Source organism: Pangasianodon hypophthalmus, chromosome 6 (genome assembly GCF_027358585.1).
Source record: "Pangasianodon hypophthalmus isolate fPanHyp1 chromosome 6, fPanHyp1.pri, whole genome shotgun sequence".
Taxonomy (NCBI): Eukaryota; Metazoa; Chordata; class Actinopteri; order Siluriformes; family Pangasiidae; genus Pangasianodon; species Pangasianodon hypophthalmus.
Window position 1 is genome coordinate 13,652,010 of NC_069715.1, and position 18,118 is coordinate 13,670,127.

At 38.4% G+C, this 18,118-nt stretch overlaps 3 protein-coding genes across 5 annotated transcripts; 1 reads left to right on the plus strand and 2 right to left on the minus strand.

Annotated features, from left to right (window-relative positions):
• Positions 1–1,050: 1,050 nt before the first annotated feature.
• Positions 1,051–5,025, minus strand: ppcdc (phosphopantothenoylcysteine decarboxylase). Its single transcript, XM_026927282.3, has 5 exons — positions 4,670–5,025; positions 3,725–3,820; positions 3,520–3,648; positions 2,362–2,530; positions 1,051–2,229 (listed from the first exon to the last, which is right to left on the minus strand). The coding sequence occupies exons 1-5, from the start codon at positions 4,817–4,819 to the stop codon at positions 2,156–2,158; spliced, it is 618 nt and encodes a 205-aa protein (XP_026783083.1). The 5' UTR covers positions 4,820–5,025; the 3' UTR covers positions 1,051–2,155.
• A 131-nt stretch (positions 5,026–5,156) lies between these two features.
• Positions 5,157–12,081, plus strand: hacd3 (3-hydroxyacyl-CoA dehydratase 3). 2 transcript variants are annotated; one of them, XM_053234969.1, is made up of 12 exons: positions 5,157–5,485; positions 6,042–6,118; positions 6,628–6,670; positions 6,755–6,828; positions 7,191–7,355; positions 7,497–7,545; positions 7,662–7,772; positions 8,057–8,184; positions 9,995–10,107; positions 10,929–11,035; positions 11,188–11,319; positions 11,446–12,081. In XM_053234969.1, exons 5-12 carry the CDS (start codon positions 7,269–7,271, stop codon positions 11,520–11,522), a joined length of 804 nt encoding a protein of 267 aa, XP_053090944.1. In that variant the 5' UTR covers positions 5,157–5,485; positions 6,042–6,118; positions 6,628–6,670; positions 6,755–6,828; positions 7,191–7,268; the 3' UTR covers positions 11,523–12,081. The 2 variants fall into 2 exon arrangements, with proteins under 2 accessions (XP_053090944.1, XP_026783082.1); XM_026927281.3 differs by lacking the exon at positions 6,042–6,118 and having other exon boundaries at positions 5,161–5,485.
• Positions 12,064–18,103, minus strand: ints14 (integrator complex subunit 14). Of its 2 annotated transcripts, none has more exons than XM_026927280.3 (12): positions 17,985–18,103; positions 17,169–17,448; positions 16,820–16,927; positions 15,816–15,971; positions 15,305–15,423; positions 15,042–15,184; positions 14,148–14,240; positions 13,918–14,062; positions 13,678–13,811; positions 13,215–13,333; positions 12,756–12,821; positions 12,064–12,655 (listed from the first exon to the last, which is right to left on the minus strand). In XM_026927280.3, exons 2-12 carry the CDS (start codon positions 17,388–17,390, stop codon positions 12,398–12,400), a joined length of 1,563 nt encoding a protein of 520 aa, XP_026783081.1. In that variant the 5' UTR covers positions 17,391–17,448; positions 17,985–18,103; the 3' UTR covers positions 12,064–12,397. The 2 variants fall into 2 exon arrangements, with proteins under 2 accessions (XP_026783081.1, XP_034161255.1); XM_034305364.2 differs by having other exon boundaries at positions 17,871–17,986.
• Positions 18,104–18,118: the final 15 nt, after the last annotated feature.

The following is an 18,118-nucleotide window of genomic DNA, read 5'->3' on the forward strand; positions in this document are numbered from 1 at the left end:
CAGGCTTTTACACTGCCTTTTGAAATTTTGGAAGCACCTTGGCTTATTTAAGGTTCTCTAGCTAATACTGAAATTTTCAATGACCCCAAACACAAATCAAAACAGTGCAAGAGATATTTGGAGAGGAAGGTGGTGGTGCTGTTTATACTGGAATGACCTGCGCACTCACCCGACCTTAAACCCATTCGAGCTGAAGAGTTGAAGCAAAAGAACTGAAGGACGTTTCTAACGCATTACAAAAATCTGGGAAATCCAGAAAAAAAGAACATCTGTGATGTAATTACTTACATAATAACATTATGCAGAATACATTCAAATAGTACATTTCTCTTTAATGCAATTTAACATTGTATTCAAAAGTGAAATCTGTGTGTGTGTGTGTGTGTGTGTGTGGAGGGGGGGGACGGGACAAAAGTTCCACAGTTGCAGCTGCTATGAAGTCTTTTGGTTGTTGAATGCACATATTAACTGGCCTTGAGTTATTGTCCCAAAATTTCACATACATGATATAGTTTTCCTCAAAATAAACCTGATTTGTTTTTAATTACAATGTAAATGATCCTCTTATTTGTGCTCACGGGGGAAAAATCTCCCAATTTATTTTATGGAATGTCTTATATTAATAATATTTATATAATAAAACCCATATATCATATTGACATATTCACTGCTGAGAAATACTTATCTGTCTTTGTGTTATTATATTAATCAAGTGAATATTTAGTAGTACAGGTAGTAGGATGCATTTTACGTTTTTCATGTTGAGTAAAATAAAATGTGAAAATGAAAGAATGGGAATGTGAGGAAATGAGTATTTATGTATAAATTGCTGCCTTTAGAAAACATAAAACAAAGCCTTGCACTCAGGCATTTGTTCTTCAAGGCAGTTTCATAATTACTTGGGAACATTTGTATCTAGCTAAAACAGAGGATTTTTTTTTATTGCAGACATTGATTGCAATCATGTTATATTACTGGTGTGAGGAGTGGAGAAATAAAATAAGGGATGTGTCATAGCTGTTGTAATGTAAAGCAGCCAAATGCAAGAGGTTATTCGATCAAAGCTTCATCCACAGTTTAATGACACATCAGATTCCAGGATAAAAAAGAAATGAATAAATGCAAATAAAAATGAAACAGATACAATGTACTGTAGCTACTAAAAAAACTACTATTTGATTACTACAAAAGCTAAATACTTGATTTTGCATATAGTTTCAATATGAAACTTCAGCTAGCTGTAATTTGAATACTTTGATTCCACCATCAGCAAATTTGATGGTTTTAACCTGAACAGGAGAATAATGAAAAAAATTGAAGACAAAATGCTGGCTTCAGTAAGCTAACATTATCACACCTCCATGACACAGCTTTAATTTCTCTATTCAAGCCTTAGATACACACTCAAATATATAACTTGCTCATGATTGATAAGGGAGTTTATTGAAGCAGGACATGAGCTAATCCCACATTTGAATAGGTAACACTACTAAAAATCAATGAGAAACCATATTCTAAAAAGCATTCAGAGAGCCAGGACTCACAGTCATTTCATATTTATAAATCTTATTTCACTACATACCTGATACTGTAGGCTGTAAAACAATGGTAGATGTGTTGGGAGATGGAACAGATCAAAAACAAGCACTGAACTTGAGAACATGACAGGGAAACTAAAGAGAGTTGGGCAATAATTTTGGGGGAGAGACCAATAACTTCCAAGAAACACAATAAATTTCAAGAGAAATGGAAACTATGATGATTTCTTTCATCACTCAGTTGTAGACTTTTAAATAAATTATATATTTCAAAATGCTTTGCAATTTTAACAATAATAGAGCTGCATTTTTTTTACTTTATTGCACAATTGGCATTTATTTATTTTTTTATAAGGGGCTGTCAATCTGACACTCGTCTGTTTAAAATATCCAAAAGGTAATTTATTCTGTAATTTCTAGTTAAACTTCCTATTTCAACTGAAGAACTCAAGCATCACATATTAAAGAAAAATATCTTTACTACATTTATGGAATTATTTAAAAAGATTTAATTTAGATTGGTGCTCATAGTGAAATACTCATTATTCATTATATATATTCATACATATATAGAAAGATATATTCTAACTTTGGTGTTCATCCATTTGTGCTGTGATTTAAACAGCTGGTCTTGGAAGATACTGTTGGATGGCATCCACAATAGTTGACACCTCTGCCATTGCACCTTTGCCTGCAAAAGTATACAAACTTTAGTCTGAGCTACACATAAATGAACACGGACAGTCATCATGGAACAAGGGCTCTTTGAGTATTCAAAAGGTACACCTATATCCATAATGGTATTACGGTGATGCTGTTATACCTTCATCTCCACAGACCAGCTTCTTTGAAATGCAGGGGATCTCCACATAGCCGAAGCTCTGAAGCGTGGCCACTTGCCGGGCAGTGATTGGATGCTGCCACATGGCCGTGTTCATGGCAGGACAAAAGAGTAGAGGACGACTCATATCCCATGCTCTTACAATGCATGTCTGTCAGGGGCAAACACTACATATTCATTTGGCACAAACATTAAACCAAAGCATCAAGAATTTAATCCAAGCCTGTTAATTGATCAGGAGGAATGAATTACTTACACAAATGAAAGCAAATGAACTCTTCATGAGCAAATGAGCATTACCCATTAAATGAATGATGTTGTGATGTTTAAATATATGTTTCCATAATCCAATTATGTGCAAATTATGTGTATGCTATGCTTTTGTGCCCACTTGTGGGCAAATTTCCAACTTTCTTGTTTTTATATTTAAACATGATCTAACATGATTTAAACATGACCGTTTACATATTTTCATATTTATCATCTAACTTGTGCAGGTCAAAAAAAACCTCATGTTTATACTCTTTGATAATAAGATATGATCAAAAGCAACTACAGAGCTGGAGAGTGGGAGCAACTACATAAAATAAAAGTATTAAGGATGACATTTTGTGAGGATGACAATTCTGCAGTTTTTTAGAAAAAAGTTTTAAAGACATTGTTAGAGAATTTTTTTGGAAAGACAAGTTGCTCTAGTTATGAGAGCGTAAATTTTGAATCGATATGTGCAATGTTTATGTTATAGAATAATTTCTCTCTTTCCACTGCAGGATTACATTATTTCTAGCCTGGTTCTTGTAGGTTCTAGTGATAAAATGCCACTAACCTTCCTAGAAAAGCATAAAACCATCAATCCATTGTGGATTAAGACAAAACACTTAGAGCAACTTCCAGGGACCTGCAGAGCTTCTCACTACAAATTAGATCAACTACCATGACTCAATATTTAGAATCCACTTCTAACAAAGTTTTTAATCAATATTCAGCTCAGGTTTGCCAAACCACAATTACATGACCCATGTTTAGAAACAATTCTCTAAAAAAGAGAAGTGGATATTTTTATTTGACAAGTGGATATTTTTATTTGACAAGGTTTTTGGATGTACTTTATATCTCTATATTAAAGAAACCCAGTCTCACCAGAAGGTTGTCACAAATACCACTGGCTATCTTGCCGAGTGTGTTTGCATCCAGTGGAGCAATGACTAGCAGGTCGGCCCACCGTCGCAGCTCTATGTGTAGCACAGGGTCAGAGCGTGTTTTCCACATCTAAGACAGACAAAAATCACATATTTATCTCTTCATGATCTGCAACAGTGCTTGTATAGATACCAAGCATACTCACCTCCCACTCGTCCTTGTCTGTGTAGACACGGACAGGAACCTCAGCAACTTTGTAAAAATGGGTGGCATGGTCTGTGGTGACTACCCGTACATCGATCTTCAAGGAGAAAGGGTTAAAGATTATTTGACAGTATATACCTTCTCTCAATAATTTAAAAGAAAGGAGTACATTTTACAAATTTGTAATAGCTGTTTTGGATTAATTTCAACTTTTAAAGAAGCAAACTGGTCTAGGGGTGATCTAGAGTCTCCCAAAAACATGCTGGGCGATTGTCTATGCTAAATTCCCTCTAACAGCCAAGTGTGTGGATGTGTGTGTGTGTGCCTAGTGCTGAGTGAAGTACTGGTGTCCCATCTGGGCTGTATTCCTGCCTCACAGCAAGCATTCCCAGGATAGGCCTCAGCTTTCACCATGACTCTGACCAGGATAAGGCAGTTACTGAAGATGAATTAATGCATGAATGTGGTGTAAACCAGGGGTGTCCAATCTTATTGAGAAAGAGCTGGTGTGGGTGCAGGTTTTCATTCTAGCCAAACAGAAGCCACACCTGAGTCTACTGAAAGCCAGGATCGACTGATGAAACAGGTGGAATCAGGTGTGGATCCTGCTTGAAAACCTGCAGCCACACTGGCCCTTTGTGGATAAGCAAACCATGCTATTTATTAACAAGGTACAAATTTACAATCTTCCAATAAACATATATCTTCTTGCAGACAGCCGTTAGTAAGGGATAAAATTTGGGGAGGGGATGAAATAATGACTTCTGTACAATCTTCAGTAGGGAGCGATTTGGGATGCAGCAGCCTAGCAACACTAAAACCTGACAGAGCAGAAACACTGCCATCTGCTGGACAAAGCAGCACCATACAATTACAATCACACTCACTTTCCAATGATAAATACTCTACCCTCACTCAAACTAATAATACTGCCTTAGAAACTTACCCCTGGGATTTCGAGAAGTTGTGACACCAGCAAAGGTAACTTAAGTGCTGCAACGCTACCAGTCACACCTAGAAGCACGCGAAATCTGGAGGCAGCAGAACTCAGGCTCAGCGTTGAGCTAACGTTAGCAAAGTCAGAAGTGTGCTCCATGGCACGGGCTAGTTAACCGAAAACTCTTATTAAATAACACATTACATTTTCTCCACATCACACTCTGGTGAAGTGTTTGTCAACTTGTGACAGGCAACGGTAATAAAGTGCAAAGCAGAATAATGTAGAAACGTGTTTCTGAAATTCTGTTGCTCTTTGTTTCACTTCCGTCAACATTGCCGTTACGTGACGTCACCTTGATGACAGCGCCCCCGCTGGCAGTATGACGTATTAACGTAACCGTCTACACAAATTTTTATACTCGTCGTCGCCTGTGTTCTTATCCATATTTGCATTTTTTTAAATATACAACGAGATAGCTTAGATAAGGAGGCAGCCTATCACACAATCTATTCCTCTCCTACACAGAAATATTCTCGTGGGCGAGAAAAAAAGCGCGCCCCCGCGGCCGTACTGTACAGAGGCGCGCACGCGCACAGCTCGCCCACCGCCGAATATTCTGGGCGAACGGTTGCTGTGCGTCTTCCGCCAGCCTGGTGCTGATGTGTCGGGGGTCTGCATTTATTCAGCCCAGGTTTCGAGAGCTGAACTGAATATTATACTGAGCCGCATAAACATCTTACGATGCAGACTCTCACACCGCACGTGTTTTGGGCCCAGAGACACGGCGAAATTTACCTGCGGGTGGAGATAAGCGATGCGAAGGTAACAGTGGTGGAGTCTCTCTCCTCAATGAAATTAGAGAACTAGCATAAGCGCTAGCTGCCATTTCACCAGAGAGCTAGCTCCAACTTCAGTTAACGAGCTTGTTCATGTAGAAGCTAGTCTGTAATTCTTTTTAAACCTATATAAAGCTGATATATGTGTAGTTTTTCAGCAGGCACCTTTTTGTCCTGCTACTATATATATATATATATATATATATATAGATATAGATATAGATAGATAGATAGATATGTATTTGGCAGTTCTTTTTGACAGCTAAACGAGCTAGCATTTGACATTCTGTCAATATTTTTGCTATTACTAAATAGCACTAAGAAGCAAATACATACACTGGAAGGTTAGTTACCAAGTTACTAAAGACTAACTGTCGAAGTGAAACCTGATTCTCTGGAACAGGAGCTCAAAGTCAGCATGCAAAACCCTTTAAAACAAGGGAATGTTGTTTGTGGGTTTATTTATTTTTTGAAAACAGCAAACACAACACAACATAACCATATCCTATGAAGGCAGCATTTATATCCTGCGATCTTTGTAGATGCAGATCCATGGCTTCCTCCTCCAAGACCACAAGCCATCTGTACCAGTCATGTTTTATTTACAGACATTTTTCAGGTACTGGATGAGAGAACATGTGGCTTGTACACAGGGATAGGTGTTTCCTTGAACGACTTCCACCCTCCCCCATCATTTGTGTGTTGCTCTTTTCTGAGAATAGGTTGCATGTTTGAGAAATATCTTCACAGTGCTAATGCATGGTCATAGTGCTTAGTGTGCTTTCTAAATGTAGGCATAGCAGACTTTCACACAATAGTGCAATTATTGTGCTTCCATGCAACTGGTAGTAACCTGTGAATACCAGTTTGATGCAAATGATGGATATCAAGTCCCTGACTTTTGAGTTTACTGTACCTTCAGCTCACACAACAGATCATTTGTTCCAGGTTTTGTTGCAGTTCATCAAACATAGGCTATCTGTTAAAACAATGTAATGTAGTTTTATTGTATTTACCATAGCACAGACATCGTGTCTGTTTTATTTTAAGGATATTTTAAAGGAAGTCAGGAAATGCAAAAACGTTATTGGGTTTGTGTGTGTGTGTGTGTGTGTGTGTCTTTTGCAGAACTTTGACATAAGCGTACAAGAGAACACCCTCAAGTTTAGAGGTAGGTCTTTTAACCATCTGCAGTAGCTATTAATACTTAATGCTGCTTTCTTTTGAACTATCTCACTTAATGTTTTTGTACCAGGTCAGGGTCATGGAGCAAAAGGAGAAAATGAATATGAATTCAGCTTGGAGTTCTTAAATCCGGTGAAACCTGAGGTAGGATGTTTGACTATTCATTAATTTTTCAAAGTAATTCAACACTTTTTAAATGCTTGGACAGTTTTAAAGGGTTATAGACTGTTTAACATAAGTATGTGGTAAAGATGACTTGTTAGCTCAAGTTTTTTTAACATTTTCATGACAAATGGCTTTCAGATAGCAGATATCTTATAAGTGATGAAATACTTTCAGTGTACATTCTTCTGTAGAAATGAGGAAGTTTTATGTAGTAGTTTATTGTTTGTACATACAGAAGAAGAATTGTGTGCTTGCTCATTTATGTTAGTGAGATTTGTGAGGCACCTGTTAATTCACTGAAATGCATTGAAGTGTTTTTTTTGGTGTGTATATGTGTGTAGATAAAACACAAATCCACCCAGCGGCAGGTGAATATCACAGTGAGAAAGCAGAAGCACTGCTGGTGGGATCGACTCACCATGCAGGAGAAGAAGCCTGTGTTTCTGGCCCCTGACTTCGACCGCTGGCTGGACGAGTCAGATGCTGAGATGGAGCTGAGGCAAAAGGTTGGGGGCGTTTAAATTAGAGGATGTTTTTTTTATGACTGGAATTTCAGTAAAACAGAATATGTACTTCCTTCACAAGTGCTGATCCATTACAGTAGGAGACAGTGCAGCTCTCACTAACCTTTGTTTATGCTTGCACAGGAAGAAAGATTAAATAAAATAAGCATCGAGTCAAGGATTCCAAAGGACCGTAAGTGATCTTTTGATTTTCCAGTACAGAAAAAGAATATTTTTCAAAAGTAAGGTGGATAAAGAAAGAAAAAATCTAAATACCACTTGAGCAGATACAAATTGGTTTTCCCACAGCATACCTAGGCTTGAAAAAAGGATATCTCTTCATGTACAACCTGGTCCAGTTTCTTGGGTTCTCCTGGATCTTTGTCAACATGACTGTTCGTCTTTTCATACTTAGGGAAGGTGAGGATTTATTTTAAAACTACATAGAGACTACACTATCCATATCTATTGTATATCTACCCCAGATGTCAGCTTTTGTTGAGGCTATGAACTTTGTTTGTCATCCAAAATACAAAAGATATAACCTCCTTTTCAGTCCTGATGTGCACTGTAGACTTGTAAGTGTGGTTTGCTTGTTTTGCAAGTGTGGTTTGTAATTAATAACGAGATAATAGAGGATGTACTTTCTTCTGAATGATGATCTGATTGGTTACATTCATTTTTTTTTCATCTTTTTTGAATAGATTCTTTCTATGATACCTTTCACACCATTGCTGATGTGATGTACTTCTGTCAGATGCTAGCCATTGCTGAGGTTATTAACCCTGCCTTGGGGTTAGTCAAGACTGGTGTAATGCCTGCCTTTATACAGGTGAGAGCTGTAGATCATGTCAAATGTACAGTAACTCAAGATGTTAAGACTAACCAATTCATGATTAATCAATATAGTCTGCAGGAACTTCTCAGTATGTGGTAAAATTCTATTTTGTAAGCCTTGCAGTCTTGGTTGCGTAGAAAATTCCTCTCACAAGTTGGGTAAACAAGAGGTGTTCAGCTTGTCCACTTCTGTTAGTCACAGCAAATTTTATTAGCCAACAAAGGTTCAAACACCAGACACGGTAAATGCCACCTCCGTTAGCTCCTGTGTTAATTAATGTAGACTTTAGATGTGTGATATGCAGCAGTGTACAGTTAACATACACGCAGTGGGCCTCGTTTATCAAGCTGGCTACAAATTGATTTATTCATAAATTCATTTACATAAGAAGTTTGGTGTTCATGAAAACCTCATAATTTCCACTGAACACTGAAAATTTCTTAATGTAAAGACAACATAAATCCATAAATTAAGACAAATGAGTTCTGTGACTGAATGCAGATCAGCTGTGCTGTGTATGTGCCTGTTAATTTCTGGGTCATTGGCATTTATCATGCACACACACGAATTCTAAAACTTTTATAAATCTGATGAAAATCTTTAGTTCGCATTGGATTATGCAAACATTTATACCCAAATTACTAAACGATTGATAAATGAACCCAGTGCTTCTATTTTTTATGAGTTCTATTTCTGCTGCATGCTTCTTGATGAAATAGGAATCTTTTTTTTTATTTAGAATTAAGATCACAATTCTCACTCATGATACTTTTGTAAGCAACAATACAATATGCATATTTATTGTAGTCCTGCATTACTGTACCAGACTGTGGGAGCTACATTTTCCTAGTAGATGTTTGAAAGTAACAGTTTTGAATTACTGGTTCACTGTTACAGTCAGAATCCTGAGCATAAATAACTGCTAATTTGTATAAAAATTTAATCATATTAGGGCGCCAAGTAAAAAAAGAAACTAGCAATATTAACAGCTGGTTGTGTCTTCTGTTCTTCTACTCATAGGAGTAAAAGTGCTCTATGTGTAATGTGTCACTGTCAACCTTTAAGCAAGACAGTGTATGCAGCCATGGCTCACTTGTGCCATTTGTTACATTTCATTAAATTTAATACATTTAGTCTCCGTTAGTTTAATTTGGGCTTTTGGGTCATTTTAAAACTCACTCTCAGCTTTCTGATGTTGTTTTGTCTGTGGTCATAATGAAGGGGAATAGTGACACACTGTTTTATCTAATGACTGCCCGAGTTCAAATGCTGTAGAACTGATGTTCTTCAATTGCATTGCATTGCACCCACAATATCTATATAATAAACATGCAGTAAGTATATTACAACATTGAGAATCGATAAATTTTAGGAATAAGACCTGAATATGGTCTTTGGAAATGTATAGTAAGTCACAAAAAGAAATGTGTGCACTGCTAATAGGAAGCAAATGTTACAGTGAACTTTGCAAAGCACTGACTCCGACATGGCCATGCCTTATTGTACACCTTAACACAGCTGAGATGTATACTGAACATAAAAATGTACACAGCAAGCATACTTTTTTTTTTTTTTTTTACTGAAAAGTACAGTTTGTGTGAGGGTGGGTGGTCTACCTATAAAACAGGTAACTATGTGCATATGCCCATCACTCTTCTGTTTTTCTGTTGACAGTTTCTTGGGTATCCAGTCATACCACTCAAATATAAATAAAGGTGTGGTCTGCACATATGCAGTGTTGAATCTAACTGAAAGTTGAAGTTAAAACTGAAAAGTTTTATTTTGCCTTTTCAAACTTTTAAAGGTGATGGGGAGGAACTTTGTCCTTTTTGTCATCTTCGGGAGCCTAGAGGAAATGCAGAACAAACCTGTTGTTTTCTTTGTCTTCTATCTCTGGAGTGCCATTGAGATATTTAGGTGAGCTTCTAAACATAAATTACCCACTTGTAAAGAAATACACTATATGGCCAAAAGTTTGAGGACACCTGACCATCACACCCATATGTGAGCCTTCCCCAAACTATTGGAAGTTGGAAGCACACAATTGTATATGATGTCTTTGTATCCTGTAGCATTACAGTTTTCTTCACTAGAACTAACAGGCCTAATCCAAACCCGTTCCAGCATGACAGTGCCCCTGAGCACAAAGCAGGGTCCATAAAGACATGATTTGCCAAGGGTGGAGTGGAAGAACTTGAGTGGTCTTTACAGAGCCCTGACCTCAACCCCACTGAACACCTCTGGGATGAACTGGAACACCGACGACACCTCATGCCTTCTCGCCTGACCTCACTAATGCTATTGTGTCTGAATGGGCAAATCCACACATCCACATTCCAAAATCTAGTGGAAAACCTTTCCAGAAGAGTGGAGGTTATTATAACAGCAAAAGGGGACTAAATCGGGAACGGGATGTTTAGAAAGCACATATTGGTGTGATGGTCAGGTGTCCGCATTCTTTTGGCCATATAGTGTATGTACCAAAGTTGAAGCACATGATGAAATTTTTCTGCTTAACCCAGCTGCTAGTTCTAAGGAAGTCACATGAAACTCTGTGGCTTTAACAGTTCAGTGCCCACATTAGCATAGATAGCAAAAGGATATAAAATATAAAGCCTGTAAACACAACGGTGTTGGAAATAATTAGCTTTTGAAAGTAGATTCTGGTGAAAATGGATTATAAAAGTAAGACTTTTAAATAATATATTTTTATAAACACATGTGATTATTCACCTTAGGTACCCTTTTTACATGTTGGCCTGCATTGACACTGAATGGAAAACGCTGACTTGGCTACGGTATACTGTTTGGATTCCCCTGTACCCACTTGGTGTCCTTGCTGAAGGTGAGAATAGTAAATGCTATTTTAAATATTTTTAAATCAGTTTTACCCTATATAAGCTGTGTTGATGTTTATAAAGTGTTTGCTAACAATCAGATCAAGCAGTCTGGTTCAGATGTTTGTAAGATCTTGTTTCTGGCTTGTTTGTCCATCAGCTGTGGCAGTCATCCAGTCTATCCCCATCTTCAATGACACTAAATTCTTAAGCATCCCTTTGCCTGAAGCCCTCGGCTCCTCCCTCAGCTTCTCCTACGTCCTGCAGCTCTACTTGCTGCTCATGTTCCTGGGTGAGTCTCCTCTTTGAGAGTCACACTGCTATGTTGAAATGTGCTGTTCTTGTGCTATGAACTGCAATATAATCTTATTGCTGTGTACAAGCACTGATCTGTATTACACTACTGCACACTTTACAGGACTCTTCAGCAACTTCCGTCATCTCTACAAGCAGAGGAGGAGACGGTTCCGAATGAAAAAGAGGAAAGCCAACTGAGATGCCCTCGGAAGAACTGAAGTGTCCTGCCTTCACCCAGGACTCTCTCAGCCCATCTTTTTCCGCTCTCTAGCTAGAGAAATCATTACAGAAGCAGGATTACCCATTCCTCCGCTGAACCAAACAAAGTGCATTTACAGTCTAGTTCTCAAACCCAATAGGACCTTGAACCAACTACAAAACAGATTGTTTAATTTGATAGGGCTTAAAGTATTTATAAATCTAACTGTTATTTCTATTGCGAGTTATGTTTAGTGGGTTGGGCATTTGAAGTTGACAGAGTAGTAACATTCTCCCTATCAATCATTCCCCGGAACGTGTTTGTGTGTTTATCTCTGCAGAAGAGCAGAGAAACTGATATAGAGACCAACAACCTCAGGGACTGTGACAGTTTTAAACAAAGCAGCAGAAACCCACAAGAGGGGCAATAATCTGCTATGTTATATAAAGAAAACAGATGAATAGTATATGCTACTGAATACCAGGCTACTGATGATTGTTTAAAATAAAGCTTTCAAATGAATGATTACTATCAACTACATTACAAATGTGAGACACACTTTTATTTCGTTTGGGTCATTGTTGTAGAAAATGCTATGTACACAAAAAAACTAATACTTACTGAGAAATAGTTTCTTGATAAACAAGTTTCTTTCAAGGATACATCCAAGTACAAAAGGCATGCCATGAATCAGTGGTTCCTGTGCCACAAAATTCATAGCTCCTTATCTATTCCTAAGATTTAACTTGTAGAAATGAAACAATCCAGGATCTTATTGCAATATTGTCAGCCTCTTCACAGTTGAAAAGGCAATGAGGAGCAAAGCAGGTTCCAGTGACATTTAAAGGTTTTTATGCAGGAGACTTTATTTCACCTACATCCTGTCAGTCCCACTTCCTCCCCCTGAGAAGTCAGTGAGCATGGGGGTGATTACATGATCGAAAGCTGCATATTTGGGGTCTCCACTACTAGCCAGTTTGAGTTGTTGGGCAGCGTGAGACAGCTGGAAGGCAGCATCCGGATGGGCAGAGTCAGGCAATAAGGTGCACTCCCTTTCCAAAAGCTCAGCTACACCTTTTAACAAGTCCCAGAAACCAAATGCTAGAGCAGCTTTACGCAGCCGGTTCAGCTCCTTCAACACAGACACAGAAAGGTTTCAGTCATTAAAAATAAAATAAATAAGAGCCATCCAGTATTTAGCCTCCCTACTGATTTCCTAAACAGTACGTTACCTTGTAGAAGGTTTGCGTTTTCTCTGGAAGTTTTCTTGCATTTCGAAGGATTTTCTGTACATCTGTCTGTAAGGAAAAGACATTTAATTTTGCACTATGAGCAATTTTGTCAGCAATTTGGCTGACTAATCTGCAAAATGTCAGCTATTTATTGCTTTCTACCAAGAACATGAATAAAGAAATGGGACTGCAATCACTGAGCATTTAACATTATGCTCTGGATAAGGGCATCTGCCAAATGCCATAAATGTAAATGTAACATTCTATGTTCAGTAGTAACTGTATTGTGTTTGTAACTTGTCAGTCTGTATTCTCTGTCAGTGAGGTGCTGTGAACTGGGCCCCCAAATCAGATGTTGCCACCCCATAAGGCTAGGGTCAGTCCTGCTCTAGCATACCAGTCACAGCATCTTGAACCTTAAACAGATCATGACAGGACTCATGGGTGGCATTAACATACCTGCAGTCCACTGGCCTTGATCCAGACTGTGACATTTTGGGCATAGCTGCGTTTGCTTTTGGGTAGGACAGGGAAAGGGCTTTTGCTATCATCCTCTCCATAAGGATTTTCTGGTGCATCTACAAAGCCGAAGGATTTTAATTTAATATGTAATAATATATAGTTTGACAGACAAGCATAGTTAAATCTACGATGGTAATATTGTTACAAATATTTTATAGTAGTACAGTATGTAAGCAGTTATATTCACCCTTGCATACTTGCATGGCACTTTAGAAATGTATATTTAATGACAAAAATAGATAAATTATTTGGATTTTATAGATAAATTATTTAGACTATTATTAAAATTGAATCAATTCTTCCTCTTCCCCTAAAAGTACCACTGTTTTTACCTGAGTGGAACTGCCTCTAATCAGATAAAAATTCAAACTCACTTAAATTCAAAATATCTGTGTTCTACCTGAAATAGGTCCAAGTTGAGAGATTTTCCCCAGCCACGGTAGAGGCTCTGGGCCAGGCTCAAAAATCGACATCATCAGATTTGACTTTTTCTTACTATCTGCCTGTGAGTAGAGCATCCCGAACCAATCAGGCCTAAAAGAGGAGGTTCATGATTAGAGACCGACACAAGGGACCATACAAAGGTATACAAAAGATATGCGTGAACAGGGCTTGATTATCTTATTCAACAGTTTCTTACCCCAGCTGTACAAGGGCCACCATGCCTTCCACTTTCAGACTGCCATGCAGGAGGACACAAAAATTTGGGCTCTTTCCTGCCATCTGATTGGTTGACGTCTCCTCTTCCATTTCATCAGCAGCCCCTGCTCCCAATTCATCTGCCTCTGAGAGCAAACACAAAAGCAGAAATCAGCTGCAGTGCAAATACAATGGGAGTGAATAACAAAGAATCTGAAGTGGAGCGGGAACCTTTGTTAACAGCTATGGGTAGGACCAGGTGTCTAGACAGGACTGGAGGACTGGCAATATCACCAATCTCAATAAACCCCACAATCTCCAACTCTGAAACAAAAAGTATACATATAATATTACATATTTTAATTTATTTAAACTTAGCAGTGTGTGCATGATAGCACTGCAGCAGCAATCAGTTTTGCAGCATTTGACTGAATCTGAGCAGAAAGTATAGCTCTATACACTTCAGAATTCATCCTGCTTCTTCTATCAGCAGTCACATCATCAATAAACATCAGTGACCCAGTTCCATTGGCAGGTCTGTTTTGCAGCCTTCACTTGCATCACTTCCCATGAACAGCTACCAAATGCAAATTCAACACTTGGAATCAACTCCAGACCTTTTTGCCTCCTTAATTTGTCATGAAATAATGATGAAACTGCTTATCAGTCAACTGTCCAGTTACTTCTGAGCCTATCAAAATTGAGGGACTATATAAAAAATGGCTGTAATTCCTAAATGGTTAATGCAATATTTTTGTTCAACCCCTTGAATTAAAGCTGAAAGTCTACACTTCAATCACATCATGATTGCTTCATTTCAAATCCATTGTGGTGGTATTCACAGGCAGAATCACAAAAATTGTGTCACTGTCCAAATACTTATGGACCTGACTGTGTGCGTATGCATGTGTATGTTTTTGCAGAAAATATTAGCTAATTTGTGTAGGCCAACCACAAAGGTGACAACTTTGCTACTAGTACTCGGCAAGGAAACCAATACATAGTGAACCTCCACTAGTTCCAAAAGAAACTGCTCTGGTGATCCCCACTTAGTCCCAGAACCAGAGTTACATTCCTAATGTTCCATTGTAAATGTGTACAAAACAGGAAAATAGCAAATGGTACCTGTGTGCACTGTTTTTGGTACCGGGTCAAGCTCCTCATCCAACAGCACAGGTTCTGGCCTGGGAAACACCTGCACATCAGATGCTAGATTCCCACAGCGCAGCACGGCATGGAAAGGCATGTATGCCTGGTCAATCAACTTTCTGCCAACACATGTTTACAAGTATAAGCAATCCATGGTACTCCCATTAAGTCACTGGTATATGTTGTGCAAAAAACACACAGTATAGCAGTTATACAGATGGAGCAGTATAGTTACCCACCCAAACATTGCTTGAACACTTTTCAGACATAGTGGTCCATCCATAGTAAAAATCTGTCCCTCTCCACCACTTAATGTGAGAAGCTGCTCCAAATTGTCCATGGCATCAGTGGCTTGGAGCTGCAATTAAAAATAAAAATAATGTCCAAATTAAGGTTACATGAGGATTCAAAGATACATGGTCTGTTCACTTTAAAATGGGCACCACAGGCCACCTCTTTGGATTTTATAGCAAGGTAATTAAAATATCTCAGGTAGCACTATTAACAATAGTTATGTATATGGACAAACAAAACACTTTCAAATGCCTGTTGGTCCTTCTGCTGTCAAGTGCATATAAATAAAGAACAAAGGAGCTATGACGGGGATTAATATCAGCGAAGATTTAAAATGTCAGAGAAATTGAGTCAATTGTGATGTTTTTTTGATACACATCCTATCATATATACTGAATAACTTAAACAGAAGGTAAGGATTAACAATACAGCATTTATTTAATTTGCCAACAGTACCTCCTCTGCATTGGCGATACACACGATGTAGAGCTTGGAGGGAAAAGGGAAGGGTAGGGGAAACTTCTTGTCCTCTCCCCGTTGTTTCAGAGTGGCCAGGGAGTGGCGCAGAGAACCACGACCAATACCAAGAGCTCCATCAGTCACCAACACCACCTACAGGCCATTAAATAAATCACAGCAACAACAAAAAAAAAAAACAGTAAGAAATTCAGCATGAAAGCCAAGGAAAAGTAATGAAATTCTTTATAGATGTGACCTGCCAATGTACATTCAGTGAAAGTATGTGAATGCTGATTTCTTGAATGGTAATGCCAATGTGAAATATGTGATGCATCATATCATAGGTCAAGGACCTCTGGGGTAAATCAGAAAACAGAATTACTCACCAACAAAAACCTGCAACACTTAGTATCGCACCTGAGACTGCTATAGGGAAATAAATATTGTAACTCACCTAAATATTTTCATATAATAATACCTAAAATGTGACCTGCATCTGCAACCCAACCTGCATCTACAATTACTGCTGGTGTATCAGTTTTACAATTGATGTGTTGTCACCAACTGGTTATTTTTCATCTACTGCAGTTACTATACACATGGGGGCATTTTAAAGTGAAGTGTCACTGCAAATCAATACAAATTATTCTGACTGATCATCCTCATCTTACTGAACGTGAAACATTTCTAGCCTGATGAGTGGTCTCTTCATGACAAGGTCCTCATCCACAGGGCACGAGGGCTCAGGGAATGGTTTGATGAGTATGATACAAATAAATATAAAAATATATTATAAATAAATAACTAAATTATACAAATCATGTACTATGGCTTTGTCAGTCACCAGATTTAACCCAGTTGAACACCTATTGGAGATTTTGTATTGATGTGTTAGACGAACATGTTGATGCTCTCCACCTCCATCATCAAACACCAGTTGAGAGAATGTCTTTGGAAGAACGGTGTTCATCCCTCCATGTGCTTAACAGAACACACACTACCTGGCAGGGACAGGTGCTGCCCCACTCCTGCTGCACAATGTTACTGACTCCCTGCAGTGCTGACTCCAGGCAGGTTTTATCATAGTCCTCCAGATTGCTCAAGGCCTCCTGTGCAGCAGTTGAAAGAGCAAGTATAAAATTAGTAAACTGAACTGTTTAACAACAAATCAAATCTTTAATTTACTGATGTACCACAATATGAACACATGCATGTTTGAGGTCACCATTTAATTTGGAAAAGAACTACATTCAACCTAACCTAATAGTGAAACACTCCATTTTCCAAATTGCATAAGGTGAAATTAAAATAATATCAACAGTAACTGTCCTGTACTAGGATAGTTCATACCTGTAGAGTGTTGTAGTCCCTGGTGAAAGGCACCATGAGCTCCCAAAGGGATGAAAAGGCGACAAGTGCAGTGAACTCCAACTTGTAATTTGTGGCCATGTGTTCAAATAGCATGGTCAGGCCATGGACAGCCAGGTTCTTCCGCTGAAACTCCTCGCTGCCTTCCAGTGACACAGGCCGTGTCATGGACAGTGACGCGTCCATAAGAACCACAGTTGGCATGATGGCAAAAGTATTTTATTCACACTCTGAAGAAGTTATGGAAGCTCCCACATGCCACCTGTGAGAACGTGCAGAAACTGATTATGTCTGTTTGGGTGGGTGCTAATATACTGTTATGTTACAGTACAATACAGTCTGGACGTTACACTTCCCTTCTCACAGGGAATTTTACTTACTTTAAGTATCAGGTAACCAGTATCACATTACTTTACAACACATCATCACAGCACATACAGTATCACAAGGATAAGGGCAATATTTACGTTTAACATTTAACACTATTGTCTCAGGGTAAACACCTATTCGGTAGCTCTTCACAATGTATCTCTACGACACTTAACAACGATTATAATCCGTTCTGTTCTTAAATACAAAATCTGTCCGATGTTACCGTATCCTTTCCATTTAAAAACATTTTTTTCTTAATAAATCAACGAGCTACCTAGCTAGCAAGCAACACCACAGCGTCTGTGAACTTACTGCGTTCAAATCGCGCCCGAACCTAAAAACAGTCATCATTAAAGAATTGTAACACTTACAACAATTATTTTGCCAATAAAAGAAATGATAAATGTGATTAAAACGAAACTTTACCCATTCTGAAACCAGAAAAACAAATGCAGCTTTTGGAGAGTGAGTGTGCACCCCTTAATGATACCGTGCAGGGACAATGGAAACATGACATTCTGTTCCGAGGAGCGAGCGAACGAGCGAGAGAGAGAGAGAGA